This window comes from Quercus suber, unplaced genomic scaffold (assembly GCF_002906115.3).
Source record: "Quercus suber isolate HL8 unplaced genomic scaffold, Cork oak 2.0 scaffold_31, whole genome shotgun sequence".
In the NCBI taxonomy this organism is placed as follows: Eukaryota; Viridiplantae; Streptophyta; class Magnoliopsida; order Fagales; family Fagaceae; genus Quercus; species Quercus suber.
This window is the reverse complement of record NW_027069496.1, coordinates 680,769-701,689: the sequence shown is the minus strand read 5'-3', so window position 1 is coordinate 701,689 and position 20,921 is coordinate 680,769. Positions and strand designations below refer to the sequence as shown.

Below are 20,921 nucleotides of genomic sequence, written 5' to 3'. Positions count from 1 at the left end.
TAAGTTTGAACTGTTGGGGAATTGGGAAGCGCCGGTCAGTTTGGGCGTTGCACGGGCTGGTGCAACGATGGAATCCCAATATTGTCTTCTTGATGGAGACGAAGGTAGGCATCAGAAAAATGGAAAGAGTTAGAAATAGAATTGGACTTCCAAATGGCATAATTATTCCTAGTAATGGAAGAAGTGGGGGAATTGCCTTGCTTTGGGAAAGAGACCTGGATGTTGAGCTAAAAAGCTACACAAGGAATCATATTGATGCAGTTGTCACTGGCCCGAGATCAAGGTTTAAATGGAGAATTACTGGTTTTTATGGAAACCTGGACACAAACTAAAGAAAGGAATCATGGAATCTTCTCCAATTTTTAAGTACTCAGTATCAGATGCCTTGGGCCTGCTTAGGGGATTTTAATGAAATCTTGTTTGCATTGGAGAAATGTGGAGGGCTAGAAATATCCCAACAACAGATGGATGGCTTCAGAAGAGCAGTGAATGCTTGTGGCTTTATTGATTTGGGTTTTGAAGGACCCGAATTTACTTGGTGAAACTGTAGAGTGGGAGAAGGAAGAATCCAGTTAAGACTAGATCGTGTATTTGCAACACCTAAATGGAGGGAGCTATATAGCCAAGCCAGGGTAATTCATGTTGTGGACTCAACCTCGGATCATAGTGCTCTAGTCTTAACAGACCAACAATACCCCTAAAGGCACAGGCAAAAGCGATTTCACTTTGAAGCGGCTTGGACCAGGCATGAAAAATGTCAGGAGATAGAAATGCACAATATTTTCATCACAAGGCTTCACAAAGAAAGAGGAAAAATTAAATTAGAGGGTTGTGGGACAAAAATGGGAAGTGGTGCGAAAACATGGGGGAGATAGCAAATATCGCCATTGATTATTTCTCGGAACTTTTCACAACATCTTTTCCAATAAAAGCTGTGGAGGTTGCTGAGACAGTGCAAAGATGTATCACTCAAGAGATGAATGAGCAATTGACAAAAGAATTTTAGAAAGAAGAGATCATCCAAGTCATCAGTCAATTGCACCCGACAAAAGCACCAGGCCTCGACGGTATGTCTGCTATCTTTTACCAAAAATATTGGGATATTATAGGGGAAGATGTGAGTAATATCATATTAAATATCCTCAATTCAAATGCCCCCCTAACTGATCTAAACAAAACAAATATTGTCATTATCCCAAAAACTAACAGCCCATCTAAGAAGTGTGAATTTAGACTCATTAGCCTCTGTAATGTAACTTATAAAATCATCTCAAAAGTCTTGGCTAATTGACTTAAGCCAATCCTGGATTCCATCATTTCAAAAAACCAAAGTGCCTTTGTGCCGGGGCGACTCATAATTGATAATGTTCTTGTTGCCTTTGAAATTATGCACTACCTAAAGAAAAAAAGGGATGGAAAAGAGAGCTATATGGCTGTAAAACTTGACATGAGTAAGGTTTATGATCGAGTGGAATGGGTTTTCATTGAAAAAATTATGGTAAAAATGGGTTTCAATAATAAATGGATTAGCCTTATGATAAATTGCATCTCTACTGTCTCTTATTCTATCCTGATCAATGGGTGACCCATGGTAACATAATCCCAACTAGGGGTTTACACCAAGGGGACCCCCTTCCCCCTTATCTATTTCTTCTTTGTGTAGAAGGTCTTACGGGCTTGATTTTGGAGGCAACTAGAAGCAATAGACTCTCGGGTATATCCATATGTAGGGGAAGTCTAGCCATAACTCACTTGCTATTTGCAGATGATAGTGTGATTTATTATAAGGCAAATGGGCAGGAAAGTAGGGAACTTCAATCCATCCTTCAGAAGTATGAAGATGCAGCAGGCCAGAAAATAAATACGGAGAAATCCTCTGTCTTTTTTCAGTAAAAATACTGATGAAGAAACCAAGAAGGAAGTCATGGAAGTTTTGGGGGATATGCAAGATGCCCAACTAAAGAAATATTTGGGCCTTCCATCGCTAATCAGAAGATCAAAGAAACAAGTCTTCAACGAGATAAAGGAGAGAGTGGGAAAGAAAATGTCCGGGTGGAAAGAAAAACTCCTTTCAATTAGAGGAAGAGAAATTCTGATTAAGGCCGTAGCCCAAGCAATGCCCACATATGCAATGGGATGTTTTCTTTTCCCAAAGAGTCTATGTGAAGACATTGAAGGGATGATGAGGAACTTCTAGTGGGGGCAGCGGAATAATGAGTCAAAAATGGCGTGGGTGGGTTGGTTAAAAATGTGCAATTCAAAGCTGGAAGGAGGTATGAGCTATAGAGATTTTCAAGCCTTTAACCTTGCCATGCTATCTAAGCAAGGATGGAGAATGTTATCCAATCCCTCATCTTTAATGGCTCGTTTGTACAAAGCAAAATATTTCCCAAATGGTGATGTGCTAAATGCCAGTCTTGGCAGCCACCCCTCCTATGCATGAAAGAGTATTCATAAGAGCTTGGAAGTGATAAAGCAAGGTACTAGATGGAGAGTGGGAAATGGGAAAACGATTCATATATGGGACGATAAATGGCTACCAACCCCAACCACTTCCAAGGTTATCTCCCCACAAAAAGACTTTGGTGATTTCCCAATGGTTTTGGCTTTGATTAACCATGACATAAAGAGATGGAGAAGAGACAGGTTAGGAAGAATTTTCCTACCTTTTGAAGTTGAGACAATCTTAAATATACCAATCAACTATCATGCTCAGGAGGATCGAATCTGTTGAGCATGCCATTTTTAAATGTGATGTAGTTGGTTGTGTGTGGAAGATGTGGGAGGACTGCCCCATTTGCATGATGGATATCAATAGGGATGTCTCAAATATGGCCATTGAAATTCTCCAACAAGGAACCCAAAGGGATCTAGAGAAGTTTTTTGGTGTGGCTTAGAGGATTTAGTTAAATAGGAACCAGGTAATTTATGAGGAAAATGGAGAACTAGCAGCTCATATTTGGGGGTTTGCAATTCGTATGATTGAAGAGCACAAAGATGTAAATAGCTTGAAGGCAAAGCAAAAAGTGAACAAGAAGCAACAATGGGAACCTCCACCGGTGGGTTTCTACACTATAAATGTGGATGGAGCCATTCCGTCGACCAATGGTCAATCCGGGGTGGGTTTGTTAATTCGAGATTGGAATAGAAGAGTGATAGCTGCTGTGTCTATGCCCCTTCCAGGAAGATACTCTGTTGAGGAAACTGAAGCAATTGCAGTTGAACAAGGCTTAGTTTTGGCTAAAGAACTGGGCTTGGAGAAAATCATTGTTGAAGGTGACTCCCTCCTAACTATCCAAGCTGTTGAAACCATGGTTGTTGGGGGTGGCTGGCCATATTATTAAAGGTATTGAGCAGGTTTGTGGCAGCTTTCAAGTGGCAAAAGTCAGACAAATTGATAGGAACAACAACAAGATAGCCCATGAACTCGCCCAACATGCCAAAAAATCTAGAGAAAAAAGCTGTTTGGAGGAGTGAGATCCCAGGTTTTTTGTTTGATTTGCTTAAATTAGAGGGATCAATCTAGGCGGGGTTCTTTGTTTTTGGTCTATGTTGTTACTGTTCTGTTTGATGTTGATGTGTTGTGTATGCTCTTTGTATCTGATTTTGCCCGTTTATGAGAATTCAGTTTCTTTTCGGAAAAAAAAAAAGGACAAACAACTAATCCTAACCAAACTCAGATACCGATCTACAAATAATTACGTTACAATATGAAATTATCCACTGAAAATCTAAAATGAAATATTGAAATAATTTTTGGTTATGCTCCTACATTACTTGTCCAAGTTATCGCAAAACTGCCACTAGAAATGTGTTTTTGCTTTTATTGTGGAATGGTGAAATGAAAAAAAAACAGAAATAAATTATGCCTTCTTTTTTTTTTTAGGCTTGGGGTACTTGATGAATTTAAAATCATATGATAATTCTTGGAAATTATAGTCTCTACTATAGATGATTGCATAGATAGACGTTAAAAAAATATCTGAGAAAAAGGTAAAAGTTGAATTCAGTGGTTATTGTAAATAAATATGGGATTTCTAAAATATTGAAACCTCACTTGAGATTATTCAGCAAAAAAAGAAGAAGATGATTTGGAGATTATTGATATTTTGTTATATTTAATTTGGATGGTATTTTCTCTGGTCTGTCATGGCCTCTTAAGCCCATGGAATTATGCAAAATTAAGCCGTGTTCAATGGTAGCCCAATTATATTGATCTTTGATAGCGTACGAATCTTCTAACTTTTTGAGATAAGCTAAGAGGAGGTCGTGGAGAACTTAACTACCCCAAATAACCATCAAATCGTCATTAGTATTACGGTATTAGCAAAGTTATGTTAAATAATCTCTCAAAAAACACATGTTAGATAAAATGATTAAACAGAGATTGGTTAGTGAAAAAAACAAACAAAAAATTTATATGGTAGAAGAAGATTAGGTATGAATTAATATATAATTTAAAACAAAAAATAGAACTTTTTGCTTGCATTTTAATCGGAGCAATATATTTTTTTTCCTGGGAATTTTTTTTTGCTTAAATGATGTGAATATAAACTTCAATTCCCACCTCCCTCACTATTTTCCTATATAAAAAAATGTACAATAATGTAAATTCCTATAAAAAAGGGTACAATAATGTAAATAAAATAAAAAAGCATGTTAATAATTCATAATTTGTTAGGATGTTAAGTTGTGATTCGTATGTATCATTTTTACATAATCTTTTTACCAAAATTTGTTTTATTGTGTACCAATCTACATATTATCTTAATGATTATAAAGATAGTTGTGCAGCATTTTCTGTTAGATTATTTATTTAGGAAATTAGACATATTTTCAGCATGTTATTATTACTAAAACACTATCAAACTTCATCGTACTATTGGGTTACCCTTACCCCTATCTTAATCTGTTAAATCTTACCTAACTTTATAGTATCAACGTGATCCAAATGAGCTATCAATCATAATCTGCTTTAAAGTTTGACATACATGCTTCCATCTAAGAGCATCCTTATTAAGAATATTAAAATTTTTAGCATTTAACACTTCAAAAATTTACTTTATTTATTATTCCATCATACTTTAAAATACATCAAACATCAAACTTCTATATTTTTTACCATTTTATTTAAATAATATAAACTACTTATTAAAATAATAATAAAACAACTTAACACAAACAACCAGCCAATCACCTTACCAACATAAGAATAAAAAACAATTTTTTTTTTTTTATATACAATTTAGGCTACAGTGAGCTTGTATTAATACAAGCTCACTGTGCAAGTATGCAAAAAATTTTACAATTTGAAAGTTTTGATGGAGTTGCTTTTTTGGTATTTTGATGCTAAAATTTAGCATATACCCTTTTAAGCATCCTTAACGAGGATGCTCAAGAAAATGTGTAGAAAGTGAAAGAGAATATATGAACGACAATTAATGAATCAATCAATTATTATAAAGTATAGTACTTTATACCTTTTCTTTTATTGGTTAGACTACTTCAAAAAAATTCTACACTCTTTCTTTTGATGAAAAAAAAAAATTCTAGACTTTACGAGCAAGTATGGAACCTTAAAAAACAGTTGGTGAAACGCGGCTCAAACTCTAAGCTGGAGCCGTATTTTTGTAAAACGCGGCTCAAACTCTAACCTGTAGCTGCGTTTTACAAAAACGCGGCTACAAAATGCGGCTAGAAGACGCGTTTTTTGTAGTCGAAGATTATTCTGGTGTCTTATAAAAGGGACAAAGTTTATGACCAAGAAAAAAATGTCGTTGAATACTTCATTAATCCCCCCTTACACCAGAATATTTTTTTTACTGCACTAGTCTTAAAAAACTAATATTGGCTTTAGCAAAATACAAATATATTTTTTTCCCCATTGACTATCGTAGTAATTGAAATAAAACGATGGATTGTTAAAATTTATGGACCTGCATATGCGTATATAAAAAGAGTCTTGCTAAGGAATATTGAAAAGTCAAGTCAATGTGTTTGTAGCGCACACGCATTAGAATACTCATGTTTCTTCCTTGTTTTAGTCATCTACTGTATATTTGTGCTATGTCTTCCTAAAACTACATTCATAGTATTTAGGCTGCAAATTGAGCAGCAGCCAAAGATGCTCCAAAACCATGTCGGTAAAGAAGAGTTTGTCTCTAAACAACGCTGAAGGCGCAAAGGGCGATGCTGCAAAGCGTGGACGCTATGATCGCTGCTTCTCTTTCATGGAGGTTTCAGTAGAACCAGGAAAGACACTTAAGGAGATGGACTCCTTCAAGTTGAAGGCTGAGATCAATAGGTGGGCTAAGGCTGTTGTATCGTATGCCTGGCAGGTTAGTGATAAATTTGGAAGCTCACGTAGCAGCAGTTGAAGGATATGTCATGGCTTACATGTTTCCACCATCATCAAGATCAAGGATTTCTGGATTCTCAATTGGTTGAAGGATTTATGTTGTGCATTTGTATTGAAGACAGGTTAAATTAATATTTGGTGCTCAATTGCTCTATTTCAAATGGTCCTCACACATACAAAAATGTTTTGAAAGGATATGAATTGTCATATATAATGGATGGAAAATCATCGAAGCGATCTCCGTTTCATGAAAAATATTTGTTAGATCAGTATTTTCCATCCATCAAATGATGATAAAATCTTTATAAAAAAAAAGTTTGATTCTAAGGATGATTTTGAAACAAAAGTGAAAGGTTGAGTATCAAGTAGGTAATTTAACCTTGAAGAAATGATGGGTTGGTTGATTGTTTGCAATGGGGTTGGAAGTGACAATAATTTGCAACAAAAACTTGGAAGATCTTTTGGGCTATTTCAGGTCAAGCAAGACAAGTTAAATAATGTGATAGCAATTCACAACTTCGCTCGCAACAGCTTGCGTCTGTGGCGAAGACTCCAAAGGATTTGAAGCCTGAAGGGGCTCTAATCTTAAGAAATGTATATGATAATTATTCCATAAAAATTTGATTTTTTTCCCTTGTATCTGGCATTTTTCTGTTTGGATTATGTAATTACAAAACCATGGATTATTGATGGTTATAGAGGTTTAGTTGAATGCTTCAACAATGCCTATAATTCAGAATGTTATTTAATCAGTATTTTACTTTCAGAACGGTTTGAAATGTAATGGTTGTTAGATGATGAAGAGTTGGATCTTGCAGTGTAAATATATAACATATCTTGTCACTGGTTTGGACGCTACATGCCTTGCATGGGAAAGATGTGATGGACTTTTTGCATCCAATTTCTTCGATGGAATAAGATTAAAAAGAAAAGAATAGGAAATAATTTTTTTTTCTTGAAAATATAAGTAGTTTTCAATTTACAGGTATAATTAACAAATTGACAAACCTACGAAGTGATGAAATCTTTTGAATTGAACCCTTAAAAAAAAGTATTTTATTTGACATTTCATAATCATATATTAACATGTCAGAAGTATAGAAATAAATAGTCATGTCAAAAGTGGTGTAACTCAAGCTTTTCCGACAGAAACGTACAATATTCAAATTCCTATTCCATCGTAATTATTAAATTATTAAAAAATAATATATATATATATATATATATTTATAAATAAAATCTATATAAATGTTATTCCGTTACTGAAAACCAGTTTTTATTTTTCAAGTTTTAAATTTTAGTTGCCCCTTCTTTTTTATTAATAACGAAGTTGAACCCTATCTTTTTGTCTTAATATATGAAGGGTGCTGGTATATGTTTAGAAGTTGATCTTATTGTTAAGTGTTTAATTTCAAGTTTTTATTTAAAAAAAAAATTAAAGGACCTTTCAAAAAAACAAAAAAAAAAAAATTAAAGGATAATTTCAATATTTTTAGAAACCAAAATATTAAATTTAGTATTATTATAAAGAAAGACAAACAGATACATTATTTTAGTATACAATATTATTACTTATTTATTTATTTTTGAGAAGGTATTGTGTATTATTTTGTCTTTCATATATTAGCAAATTAAGCAGGAAAGATCTTTAGAGCCTTCTACCTTCTTCTTTTGTGTGTGTGTTAAAATATTTAATATTTTAAAAAAATAAAAAAAAGCAGGAAAGAAAAAAGTAGGCACTTTAAAGAACAAACGATTCATGCATTTGGTTTGTGTTATAAAGGAGAAAATGGGTAAATGCCCCTTTAAAAAAAAAATCTAGCATTTTACCTTATTTCTCAAACTAATTAGGGAAATGCCTATCTTTTGAAACTTGATTTTCTTAAAATTGAGTTAGTAAAAAAAAAAATTTTGGAGCCCTATAGTGGCGTTTTAAGAAGTCTATAGTGACGTTTTAAGAACCTATAGTGGCATTTTGTAACTCGATCTCCATGAAGTTGAGTTACATGCAATTTTTTTTCTTTTTTTTACCTTTAACTTGACTTCATGGAGTTCGAGTTACAAAACGTCACTATAGGCTCCTTAAAAACACCACTATAATGCTTAACTCAATTTTGAAAAAATCGAGTTTCAAAAGATGGACATTTCCCTAATTAGTTTGGGAAAGAGGACAAAATTATAGATTTTTTTTTTAAAAAAGGGTATAGGCCAATTTTTTCCATGTTATAAACAAATTATATACTTGATTTTGTACCACAAGTGCAAGTGTGCAACCCCAATCTAGTTTTATATAGCAGTAAATGTCAACGACTCAGCCGAACGTTTGGTTCACTTTGTATTCTCATCACAATTGATATATATGACAGTTTTCTCAGCCAGAATTGCATATAAATAATTCGTGCCTATTGAAGTTACAAAAGAGCCACCTATCGTACTTGGTTTATGCTTTGACAATTTGGCATTCTTGTGTACATTACTTGACAAATTAAAAAATAACTCTCTCATTTTTAAATTTTTTTTTTTTTAATACCAACATCTGTTGGCTTAAGTAATCACAGAAATGAGAAGAATGGCGAATACTTGCACAGAGTTGAAGGGAAAAAAGAAAAAGCCCCAAGCCCTCGATTTAGGTTGAACTTATTTATATATTCTTTTATTGATCATTACTAAGATGTGGGATATATATATATATATATATACACACACCCAATCTTACCAAATTTGTTCTTTTGATTGTGTTTGGTATAACAAACCCTACCTTAACAACTCTGTCAAGGTTTAGGCAATCAAGGTGTGCTATGTAGTATAGCGAATGAGGTAGTTACTTAATGCCCCTAAATTTTAACTAATATGGTTATTTTTTCCATTATAATAGTATTAGTTTAGGGGCTCTACTTGGGATTAGTTTCAATCAAGGTGTGCTACGTGGTAAAGGCAATCAAATGAGGCAGTCGCTTAGAGCATCTATATTTTAGTTTTTAACACAATAAAATAATATAAATAATACAATATAATAATATATTCACTCCAACAAAATAATATATTTACTACATACAAAGTACAAAGTAGTGTGAACACATAAATAAAATAATATATTTAATATAAAGCAATGTGAACGAACATTTAATAATACTTTTTTTTTTTTTTTTTTAAACTTTTGAGCTACCATGCACTGGTGCATTGTAGCTGTGGAGCCAAATTATTTGGCTTTGGCTCCACCAATGTAGCCATAAATTTATATTTGGTGGTGTTAAAAATAGAAATATAGATTTTTAGCACCACCAATACTAATGCTCTTAAAGTCCCAAATTTTAACCAATATGGTTATTTCTTTCATTCTAATAGAATTAGTTAAACTCAAATATTAGCTAATGAATAAAATAATATTTTTTTATCAAATGAAAAACTAAAAAAAAAAAAAGAAAGAAAAATGCTATGTTGACAACATTTTTCATAATAAATCCTAAGTATCAGGTTGTTACTAGTTGTTATTGGTGGGTAACAAAGTAATTTCAATGGTAGATTTAAATTATAACTAGTCATAACTTAGCACCTAAGATTTGTTGTAAAAATGTTGTGAATAAAAAACTTCTATAAAAAAAAGCAATACACAAAAATTTTCATAACATTTTTCACAACAGTTGAGTTGGTAAACTTTTACTAGTTCTCATCTAGGTCAACTACTAATATCACATTTTTAATTACTACTATCAATCTGCTACATTAACAGGCGTGAAAAGTTTTGTAAATTTTTTTTGTGTTTATAGACTTTTTCCAAAAAAAAAAAAAAAAAAAAAATCTATGTGGTCAAATAGTAATTTTGCATCTAAAATAAGATAATAGAATTTAAGTAATATTAATTTTTTTTAAATTTAAACAAGTCATTTAAATATATAAAATGTCTCAATTTAGTTTTCGTCCAAGGCCCCAAATACACCAAGCCGTCCCTGGTTTCAATAACCTTGATTAGAAAATGTTTTAAATTATGGATTTCAATAAACTCAATTAGTAAAATATTTATATCACTGAATATAAAAAATATAGAAATGAATCTTGTCTACATAAAAAAGAAATTTACCAGTGTCTTGAAATAATGATTATATATATATATATATATAAATAGACAAATCTGAGAGAAAATTCAAATTAGATTTTAATTAGATTCTTAATTTTGCACCACATATCCTATTTAATTTTTTAATTTTGTGGAAAGTGAATTATTGAGTATAAAAATCGAAGAGTCCAAATCTAATATGATTCTAAATTGGATTTTAATAAGAATCCATATTTTCGCCACGTGTCCATCTAAGTTTTTTATTTTGATGGCAAATGAATTATTGAGTGCAAAAACCAAAAAGTCTAAAACAAATTAAATTCTAAATTATATATATACTAGATAAAGGCCTATGCTTTGCACGGTTTTATCAGAAACTTATAGAATATATATTTTATAAGAGAAACAATAAACAAATTAATAATTATTATAGTAACAAAAGGAATAAATTTTACTGGTATAACAACCTTCAAATATAAAATGATAACATCTCAATAGAAAATTATTAGCTTGTAACTTATAAATTGTGCTCTAATGAGACTTGTAGTTACATGTATCAAATTGTTTTTATCTGAATTTTGTATATAGTGAATTTGTAATATTATTAGCTGCAATAATATTAACGAGAAAAAAAATGTTAGAAGTTGTTTTACATTTGGGAGATTGTTGAATACCTCTTTGTACACTACATTTTCAGTGTATCCTTGTTCTTGTTTGTAAGTGTTCTATATTAAAATCTTTAGTCCTTCATGCAATTGGCCATGGCTGAAAACTAGACTTGGCAAGTCCTTGATTTTTGTTGATTGTCATAGCATAACAAATTGTTTTCTTAATCTTAAAAAAATATTAATTATGATATATTTTTTAACTATAATTAGCATGTAATCATGCGAAGATTATCATTTTGAATGCTTTTTATTTGATAAAATTGTATATGTTTAACCATATTAATCACATATGTGTAACAACATATCACCATTGAATATCTCTTTGGCTACCAAGTCAAAAAGTAAAGTGGTGTGTAATTCATGTATGGTATACAAAATAATAACAAAGTCATTTCTAACTTTATATTTTTTGAGAAACATGTCTAAGCATATTTAATGATTGATTCTATATGGTATACAAAATAATAATAAAAATCATATCTAAGCATATTTAATGACTGATTCTCAAAAAAAAAAAAAAAAAAAAAATGTTTCTCAAACCATAACCATATAATNTCTTGAAACTTAAATCCTGATTTTTACCCTCTACACCCACAAACGTTTATATTTGTAGAATGATCATCGGCTAAGAGTGTGCAGTTGTAACTTATAAACAATTTTAGTCATTGAAGTTTAGTCGAGATAGTGATGAAAATCAAACAACACAAATCTATACTAAATTATGAAAGAAAACAAGATTAAGTTTATAACAAACTTTAATGGTCTGCCAATGAGATCTATACTAAACTTTTGTCGTTTTTTATTCGCTTCTTGTACAATACAAGCAAGGAGCACCTAGCCCGAGGTTTTTTTGGGGGGGGGGGGGCTTTTTTTAAAAAAATTCTTAGTATGTGTGTATACAGAAAAAATTTCAATTTGCCCCAAAATATGCAATCTTGGCCCCCTCCCCCCGAAAAAATTATAAATTGGCCCATGAAATCCAAAAATATATGTTCTATTCTATCCCTTTTGCCCAGATACCCTAGAATAATTACAATAACGTTTGGATAATAACAAAATCAAATTAAAGCACAAATTTGGTCCAAAAAAACCCAATTGCCCAAAAAATAATATGAATTACCTGCAGACAAAAAACCCAATTGCCCCAAAAATAACGTGAATTACCTATAGACAAACTAAAATTGACAACAAAAGTAAAACACAAATTGACATTATCAAATGTATGAATTTCAATGTGAACTATGAAGTGCTTAATGTTATATTTTTAAGTTACTTTTTAAAAAGTTTTTAGTTATGTTTACTGTAATAGTAAGGTTTATTTTTTTATTAAAAAAATTATATAATAAGTTTGTTGTAATAAATTGTTTGGTAATATTACTTTTTAAGAAATGAAAGAAATTTGAGACAGAATTGCAAGTTCATGAATGGGAAACACAAGCTGAGCTATCTATATATGACTATATGTGACGGTGTTAGGTTTTAAGGTCTTAGAATTTTATGTATTTAGAACTCTAATTTGTAATGTTGGCAAACCATGATTAAAATAATGTATTTAGTCTTGTTTAGGCTTGCTCAAAGTTGGTTTATTATTGTAAAGTTGGAATCGAGTGGCTGCAGAAGTACTTGGGACTTTCGGCCTGGCTCGATCGATCGAAGAATAGACTCGATCGATCGAAAATCGCACAAGTTGATTATTCTGCAGAATTTTCAACTCAGCCCTACTTCATTAAACGTTTAGGGTTTTATGTTTTTACCCTAGGTATATAAACTAAACCCTAGCCACGTTTTTTAGTGTTGCTCCAATTGTATTGTTGCTCATACATTGCTGTTTTGTGTAAATCTCTTGTGAGATCTAGAGGAGCTTTCCTTTACACAAAGCTTAGGGTTTTCAAGTTAGAGATAGTATCAATATCTTGATGATCAACTTGGTTGCTACCATTGAAGTTTAAAGAATATCAAGCGTGGGTGCTTGTAGCTGATTGAAGAATCCAAGAAAGAAGGAGTCCGTGGATTTGGAGCTTGCACGTGGTCGTGTCAGTAAGTTCTACTGGTGGGTAGCATTAGGAAGTCAAGCGAGGAGCTTGTAGTCCTTCTGTATGAACTTCGATTCTTTCGCATAGTGGATTCAGGTTTACCTTGAGGATAGCTAGGTCAAATCCTCCCAGGTTTTTACCGTTGATTTCTTAGGTGATCATATCATTGTGTCTTTTATTATTCCGCAGCTTTATTATTTTGATATGATTATTTGATTCTTTAACCTAGAATTGCATAATTTGACTAAGTAACAACTTGACTAATTAATCTAGGCTAACCAATCTGGTTGTTTAAGGGGTCTAAAACCGTTCAAGTGGTATCAGAGCTTGGTAGCTCTTTTGTTGGAGATTTCTTGATCTCTAGTGATCCTTGACCCCTGTTGTCATGGAGCATGGACACTCTCTGTTTGTTCCTCCTCATTTGATGGGAACAACTATGCTTATTGAAAAGTAAGGATGAAAGCATTCCTGAAATCCATTTATGAGAGAGTCTGGAATTCCTGTGAGTGAGTGGCAAACTTCTGAAAAAGAAGCAGCTGGCTTCAATAGCAAAGTTATGAATGCCATCTTCAACGCAGTTTCCATGGAGGAATTTAAGAGGATCTCTAATGTTGAGATTGCTCATATTGCTTGGAAAATCCTCCAAACTGTGTATGAACACAAAGGCAGTTAAGATCAATAAATTGCAACAATTGACTTCTAGATTTGAAAGCATTAGAATGTCTGGTGATGAATCTTTTGATGAATTCTATGCTAAATTAAATGATATTGTCAATTCTGCTTTTAATTTGGGTGAAGTCTATGATCAACCTAAAATTGTTAGGAAGATTCTTAGATCTTTAACTGAAGACTTTAGACCCAAAGTGACTGCATCACTGAAAGCAAGGATGTGGACTCCATCCCTGTTGATGAGCTTGTAGGATCTCTTCAATCCTATGAGTCTGATCTACCTAAAGTGAACAAATCCAAATCAATGGCTCTTAAGTCAGTTGATAATGTTGATGGTGGTGGATTTGATGATGAGCTCTCTGCTACAGAGATTGCCTATCTTGCCAAAAACTTTAAGAACTTTCTTAGGAATATCAATAGAAAGGCAAGAGGTACTTACATTGCTGAACCTAGAAATTTTAGGAAGAATGATCCCACTAAGGTTAATAACTTTGAAAAACCTAAAGAAAAAGTTGGTCAATCTTCAAATAACTCCTTGGGTCCTCAGTGTTTTGGCTGTCAAGGGTATGGTCATGTGAAATCTGAATGTCCTACATTCTTGAGGACTAAGGGTAAATCTATGGTTATAACCCTTAGTGATAATGAGATTTCTGATGATGAGTCCGGTGGTGACGAGGATGGAAACTTCATTGCTTTCACGGCTACTGCTATAGTCAATGAAAGCATATCTGCTGAGTAGAACCCTTTGATGGGGAACTCTCTGAGGATGCAGATCTTCAAGAGGCCTACAATAAACTTTGCAAAATTGCTGCAAGGGATGCTATGAATGTAGAACTTGGCCTGAAAGAAAATTGAATCTTTGAGCTTGAAAAGAAAAATTTGCTTGTTAAACTGTTTGATGCTAATGATCTTTTAAACAATGTTAAATCTGAGAACATGCTTTTGCTTGATAAAGTTAAAACTTTGGAACATGATTTATCTTGTTGCTAGATCTGCTAGTTCTAAACTTGATCACATGCTGAATGTTCAAAAGTATCCTTCTGATAAATCTGGGTTAGGTTATGTTGAAAGCATCTTTGACTCTGCACCACATTCCACGAATTTTGTTCCTTCATCTTCTTCTGAACCCTCTGTGAGTAAGTTGTCGAGTGAAACTGTCAAACCACCTGTGAGTGAGGTAGTCAAACCAGTAGAAGTTTCACCTCCTAAGAAGATTAGGGTTGATTTGAGAGAAACTAAACCTACCTTTCTAAGGACAAGATGCATGGTAAACCTGCTTGGATTTGTCATTTTTGGGTAAGTCTGGACACATTCGTCCTAACTGTTATAAGCTTCAAGCTGCTAAGAGAGCAAACAAACCAAAAGTGTCTGTGTCTCAAGCATAAGATCCTATGGCACTTATTGGTGAATTGGTAAAGGCGTTTGAACCTTTATTCCAATCCTGGAGTTGGAAATCACTCGAATGTGAATAAGAACTCCAATGCTCGTGATGCATCTAAAAGGTTTTGATGCAAAAACTTGACCTAATTGAGTCTTCTGACATGGTCCTTGTGCTTCATTGCTCATTCCTTTTGACCATTGTTCTTTGGTTTTGTGTTTCTTTTGTTTTGTTTCTAGGATTTGCATTGCATTACATTCATGCATTTCATTCTAGGATTTATTTGTTTTCTCTTTATAAAATAAAAAAAAAATAAAAAAAAAAAAGGAAAAGGAGAAAGCAAAAATTATGTTTGACACAATTTTCTTGATTTTTGAAAAATAAGGTTGGTCTATCTTTTTACACATGTCATGTCTTGTGTACCTTGTTTAACTTTGATGAACTTATTCATTGCACTTGACTAGTTGAAACTTTGTAGTGCATGTTGTGTGGAAAAGATGTGTGTGGTTTTTAATCACTTTGTCTTAATCATGAAGTCATATGTTATTTGACTGTCGGACTTGATTCTTTTGAGAAATGCATAAATAACCATCTCACCACTGTTCACTAGCCAATCATGAACACCTTAGTGCATATCATAAGAATGTGTGCTCGAGAAAGTGTGAGCACATGCACAAAAAGAACATAAGGTGTAGCCTCAATTAAATTAAAACTGGTGTGTACTATTAGGCTTGATGCCAATTCACTTAATTCAAACCAGTGTGTACTATTAGGCTGAATGCCATTTCATACAAATAAGAGGTAAAAATGCAAGAAACTTACATGATTGCAAGCTTTTGTTCTAGGAGATGTGGGAGTTATAGGATGTAACTCTTTAGGTGATAGTCTCTTTTAAATTCTATGTGATGAATTGTGTAGACTTTTGTTTGATTGCTATTCACATATCACCTCACATGTATCTCAAGTTTTTGCTAGTATCACACACTACACAAGTTACTCTTTGTTAAACACTGTACATGCTAGTGTGTGTGTTTTTGGTCTGACCAACCAAGTTTGAAAATATCTTGAGATTTGTGCACAACGTTTTTGTTGCTTGAGGAAATTCAATGGGAGAATGATTGAAACTTGTTTTTGACAAAATTTGGGTTTAAAAATTTGGGTTTTTGAAAAAGCATTCCATCTCATACTCATGCATTTTGCCTTCTTTGTTTAATGCTTTGAGGAGTTGTTTTTCAAAATTAGGTTTGTGTTTTACAAAACTATTTTTTTTTCTCAAAATTTAGTGAGTCTCTGCCCATTTCGATCGATCCAATTGTTTTTCGATCAATCGAAAAAGTGCTCTAGTTTGTTTCAAAATGACTGGCTCATTCGATCGATCGAATGTAATTTTCGATCGATTGAAAATCGTGGAGAAGCTTTTTAAAAGATCAGATCTGACTTTTTCAAACACTATTCAAACTTTTTCAAACTTTTTCTTCTCTCTCCGACGAGGCAAGCCAAATATTTCAGATTTTTGTCGTTTTCCTCCGAAGTTTTTGCAAAGTTTCTCTTCCTCAAGCCGGTAAGACTCTTTTGCCCTTCCTTTTGATTTTATTTTCATGTTTTCATGCATAAATCCATGCATTAAGGGAGATTTTGGACTTTGCATATTGGGATTTTGATTGATTCAAGCTCTATTTTGTGCAATTGATCATTGGGTTTTTGTGGGGACACATCATAAACATGATTCTTGCTTGTTAATTTGATCAATTTTGAGTTTGGTGAAAAATTGAAAATTAGAATTTTACATACATATATATACTTAGAAAAAATATATTTTCGTTTTTTTATTATATTATTGGTGAGTTAACACACACATTAAATGAATTTTAAATTTAATTTAGACATCAACCTCCACCCGCATTTTTGAGAGAAAGAAGTGCCTCTTTTCAAAATCTTTGGTATACACTTAGACTAAATCATCTTAGTAAGGAAAATGTTATGGTTTTTGTGGGGCCGGTTATCCAAAAAGGTAATGTTGAAATTGTAGGAAATGGGCTTATGGCCCAACGACCCAGTCCGAGGACGTTCATCTATCCGAGGATGGTTAAAGAAAGATATTGTGGGAATAGTACAAGAAGAAGAGATGGAAATTATATGTAATGGCCCAAAACGCGTCCGAGGATGAGACCCATCTCGGATACCATGATCCGAGGTAGATGTAACTATCTTACTATTCAGGGTACTCCGTAAAGTTATATTAGAACTGAAAAATGAATACAAAGCAAAAGAGGAGCAGGGAGAAATAGCAAATATATTCTAAAGCTGCTGCCTCCACATTAAATGCTTCCCAACTAACTCTCTGGCTGTATTAATGTGGCGGTGATACCTGAACAGTAATCAGGCAGCTTTATGGTTGCTGATTGAAGGTTCTGGGAGGTGTTAGATGGGATAGGAAGGAGTTCCTCGAAGTTCACTTGCACGTGTATGGTGAAAAGGAGATGAGGGTTGTAATATAGAAGGGAAAAGAAAAGGAGAAGAAAAGGAAGAAAGGAGGAGGAAAAAAAAAAAGATTAGAACCCCAAGGAACAAAGGAGAAATCACAGAAATTCCTAAAAGAAAAGGCCAAGGATAGTATTTTCTCGGCTGGTTGACCTTGAATCTTCTAGGCTCCGTTATTATGATACTTTTTCCTATGTAGTAGAACTAGTTCTTGCACCTATGCTCTATAAATTCATTATTTGGGCTTAATGGGTTAGAAACCCATTCCTATTCTGGGTCCATTCCAATTTGAGTCTCTACAATTGGCGCCATCTATGGGGAGAACTTGATCTATTTGTAGGGAAAGGCAAGTGTAGCGGTTGTGATGGAAGGGGGAGCAATGCAGCAGCCAGTAGTGGGCCCACAGCAGATGAATGTTAATCCACATTAGGTAGAGTTTAAGGGGTCTCAACATGGTAATCCGTTAGTGATCCTTGAACGAAGAGGGGGTCGTGAGGGATGCGTGCGAACAACCTATACTGATAGAAGTCACTCTCAAGGGAAAAGCCATATTTCCCATGTAAAGAATGATAGGGACATGCAACACGAGATTAACAGATTGAAAAGAGAATTGAGGCACGAGCGACGAAGGCACATGGCTCATAACTCCAAGCAGTCCTATGAGGAGTCAGATGACACCAGTTATAGACAAAGGTCAAGAAGTACACCCAGTGAATCCTTTTCCTATGATGAGGAGTACCACCGTAAACGAGAATATAAGAGTCCGCCATGCAAGGGTTTAGGGAATGACGCCCTGAACAAGGCGTTGAGTCAAGTCTCTAAATTGCCCTTCACGCGACGCATTGAGGATGCAAATATTCCTCGGCGATTCCATCAGCCAACGTTCACCATTTATAATGGTCGAATAGATCCAGTGGAACATGTTAGTCATTTCAGTCAAAGAATGGTCGTTAATGTGTAAGGTCTTCACATCTAGCCTAGGTCCAGTGGCAATAAGATGGTTTAATGGTTTGAGAGCAAATTCCATTGACTCATTTGAGAAGCTCACCCAAGCTTTTGGTGCCTGCTTTATCACCTGCAGGAGGGTTCCTCAGCCTTTGGGATCGTTATTATTCATGTCTATGTAGGAGGGGGAAACCCTGAGGGCCTATTCTGATAGATACTGGGAAATGTTCAACGAAGTAGATGGAGCCTATGATGACGTGGCTATTAATACTTTTAAGGCTGGCCTTCCATCCGAGCATGGTCTGAGGAAATCTTTGACGGGTAAGCCTGTTACCAATGTGCGCCAGCTTATGGATCGGATTGATAAGTATAGAAGAGTAGAGGAGGATCAGATACAGGGCAGAGGAAAGGCCAAGGTAATCCCTCAAGAGATGAGGGATTTCAGGTCGGACCGGTACAATAATAATCGACCTCGGAAGGACTTTGGAAGGCAACCAGGATCTGCTAATTCCCAGGTGGTTAATGCCGTGTTCCGAGACCCAGTATAACGGGTTCTGGAGAAGATAAAAAACAAGCCATTCTTCAGATAGCCCATTAAGATGGTAGGGGATCCTGCAAAATGTAACCCAAGCCTTTACTGCCAATATCACCAGGATCATGGACATACTACCGAAGATTGTAGAAATTTGTGGGACCATTTGGATCAATTGGTTCGAGAAGGGAGATTGACCCCACTTTTGCATCACTCTAGTGGCCGGGGAAGCCAGGCAGGTTTGACATATCGGGGAGATGCTTCTTCAGGACCCCCCTTAGGCATTATAAATGTTATATTTGTAGCCCCAGGAAGAACCAGGTCTTGCCCTTCCAGGGTAATGTTGGTGTCCCATTGCATGGATGAGGGCTCCAGTTCGATGTTAAAGAAGGTCAAAACAAGCACTCCATTGGTGTTGGGATTTTCAGACGAAGATAAGGCAGGAACCATTCAACCGCATGATGATGCTTTGGTGGTTACACTCAGGATTGGGGGGTATGATTTGAGGAGAGTGATAGTTGACGAAGGAAGCGTAGTCGAGGTTATGTACCCTGATCTTTATAAGGGGCTAAATTTGACACTCCAGGATTTGACAGCCTACAATTCCCCTTTGGTGAGCTTTGAAGGTAGATCAGTCATTCTGATGGGCCTGATAAGATTACCCGTCCAGGCTGGCTCGGAGGTAGTGGAAGTGGACTTCATCGTGGTGGATGCTTTCTCACCATATACGGCTATTTTGGGTAAGCCTTAGCTGCATACCTTGGGAGCCATCTCTTCCACACTTCATCAAAAGGTGAAATATCCCTCAAGAGGCTAGGTATCAGAAATATTGGAAAACCAATCTATGGCTAGGGAGTGCTTGATAACAGCTATTCAACGTCGGCTAGAGATAGATACTTCAGCCACTGCGGAGAATGATTTATAGCAATCAAAGACTCCGGCGACCCTTTTCAGCGCACCTGTCGGTGAGGCGGAGTCATTCTGATGGGCCTGATAAGATTACCCGTCCAGGCTGGCTCGGAGGTAGTGGAGGTGGACTTCATCGTGGTGGATGCTTTCTCACCATATACGGCTATTTTGGGTAGGCCTTAGCTGCATACCTTGGGAGCCGTCTCTTCCACACTTCATCAAAAGGTGAAATATCCCTCAAGAGGCTAGGTATCAGAAATATTGGAAAACCAATCTATGGCTAGGCAGTACTTGATAACGGCTATTCAACGTCGGCTAGAGACAGATACTTCGGCCACTGTAGAGAATGATTTATAGCAATCAAAGACTCCGGCGACCCTCTTCAGCGCACCTGTCGGTGAGGCGGAGTGTGAAAATTTGGAAAGGGTGAATGTTGGGGATGATCCGGATAAGTTCTTTCAGGTTGGGGCAAAATTGCCTTTGTTGGAGAAGGAACAATTGATTGAGTTCCTTAGAAGAAACATTGATGTATTTGCATGGAATGCTTACGAAGCCCTAGGGGTGGATTCAAACTTCATTTGTCATCATTTGAATGTTAACCCCTCTGTTACTCCGAAGAAATAGCCACCTCGGCGCCCAACCAGAGTGCATGTCGAAGCTATTAGAGATGAGGTGGCATAGCTTAAGCAGACAGGGGCTATCAAGGAGGTGTTTTATCCCCAGTGGTTAGCCAATACGGTCATAGTGAAAAAGAAGAATGGCAAGTGGCGTGTATGTGTGGACTTCTCCGATCTTAATAAAGCTTGCCCAAAAATCTTTTTCCCTTGCCTCGTATTGACCAGTTGGTGGTCGTGACGGTAGGCCATCGTCAGATGAGCTTTTTAGACGCCTTTC

The 20,921-nt window shown here is 35.0% G+C and overlaps 1 protein-coding gene across 1 annotated transcript; it reads left to right on the top strand.

Moving 5' to 3' along the window:
• Window positions 1–19,185: 19,185 nt before the first annotated feature.
• Window positions 19,186–19,869, top strand: LOC136066328 (uncharacterized). Its single transcript, XM_065770462.1, has one exon. The coding sequence runs from the start codon at window positions 19,186–19,188 to the stop codon at window positions 19,867–19,869; it is 684 nt and encodes a 227-aa protein (XP_065626534.1).
• The last annotated feature ends 1,052 nt before the right edge of the window (window positions 19,870–20,921 follow it).

Coding starts and splice junctions, on each gene's coding strand:
- LOC136066328 (XM_065770462.1), top strand. CDS start 19,186: ATGGTAGGGGATCCTGCAAAATGTAACCCAAGCCTTTACTGCCAATAT.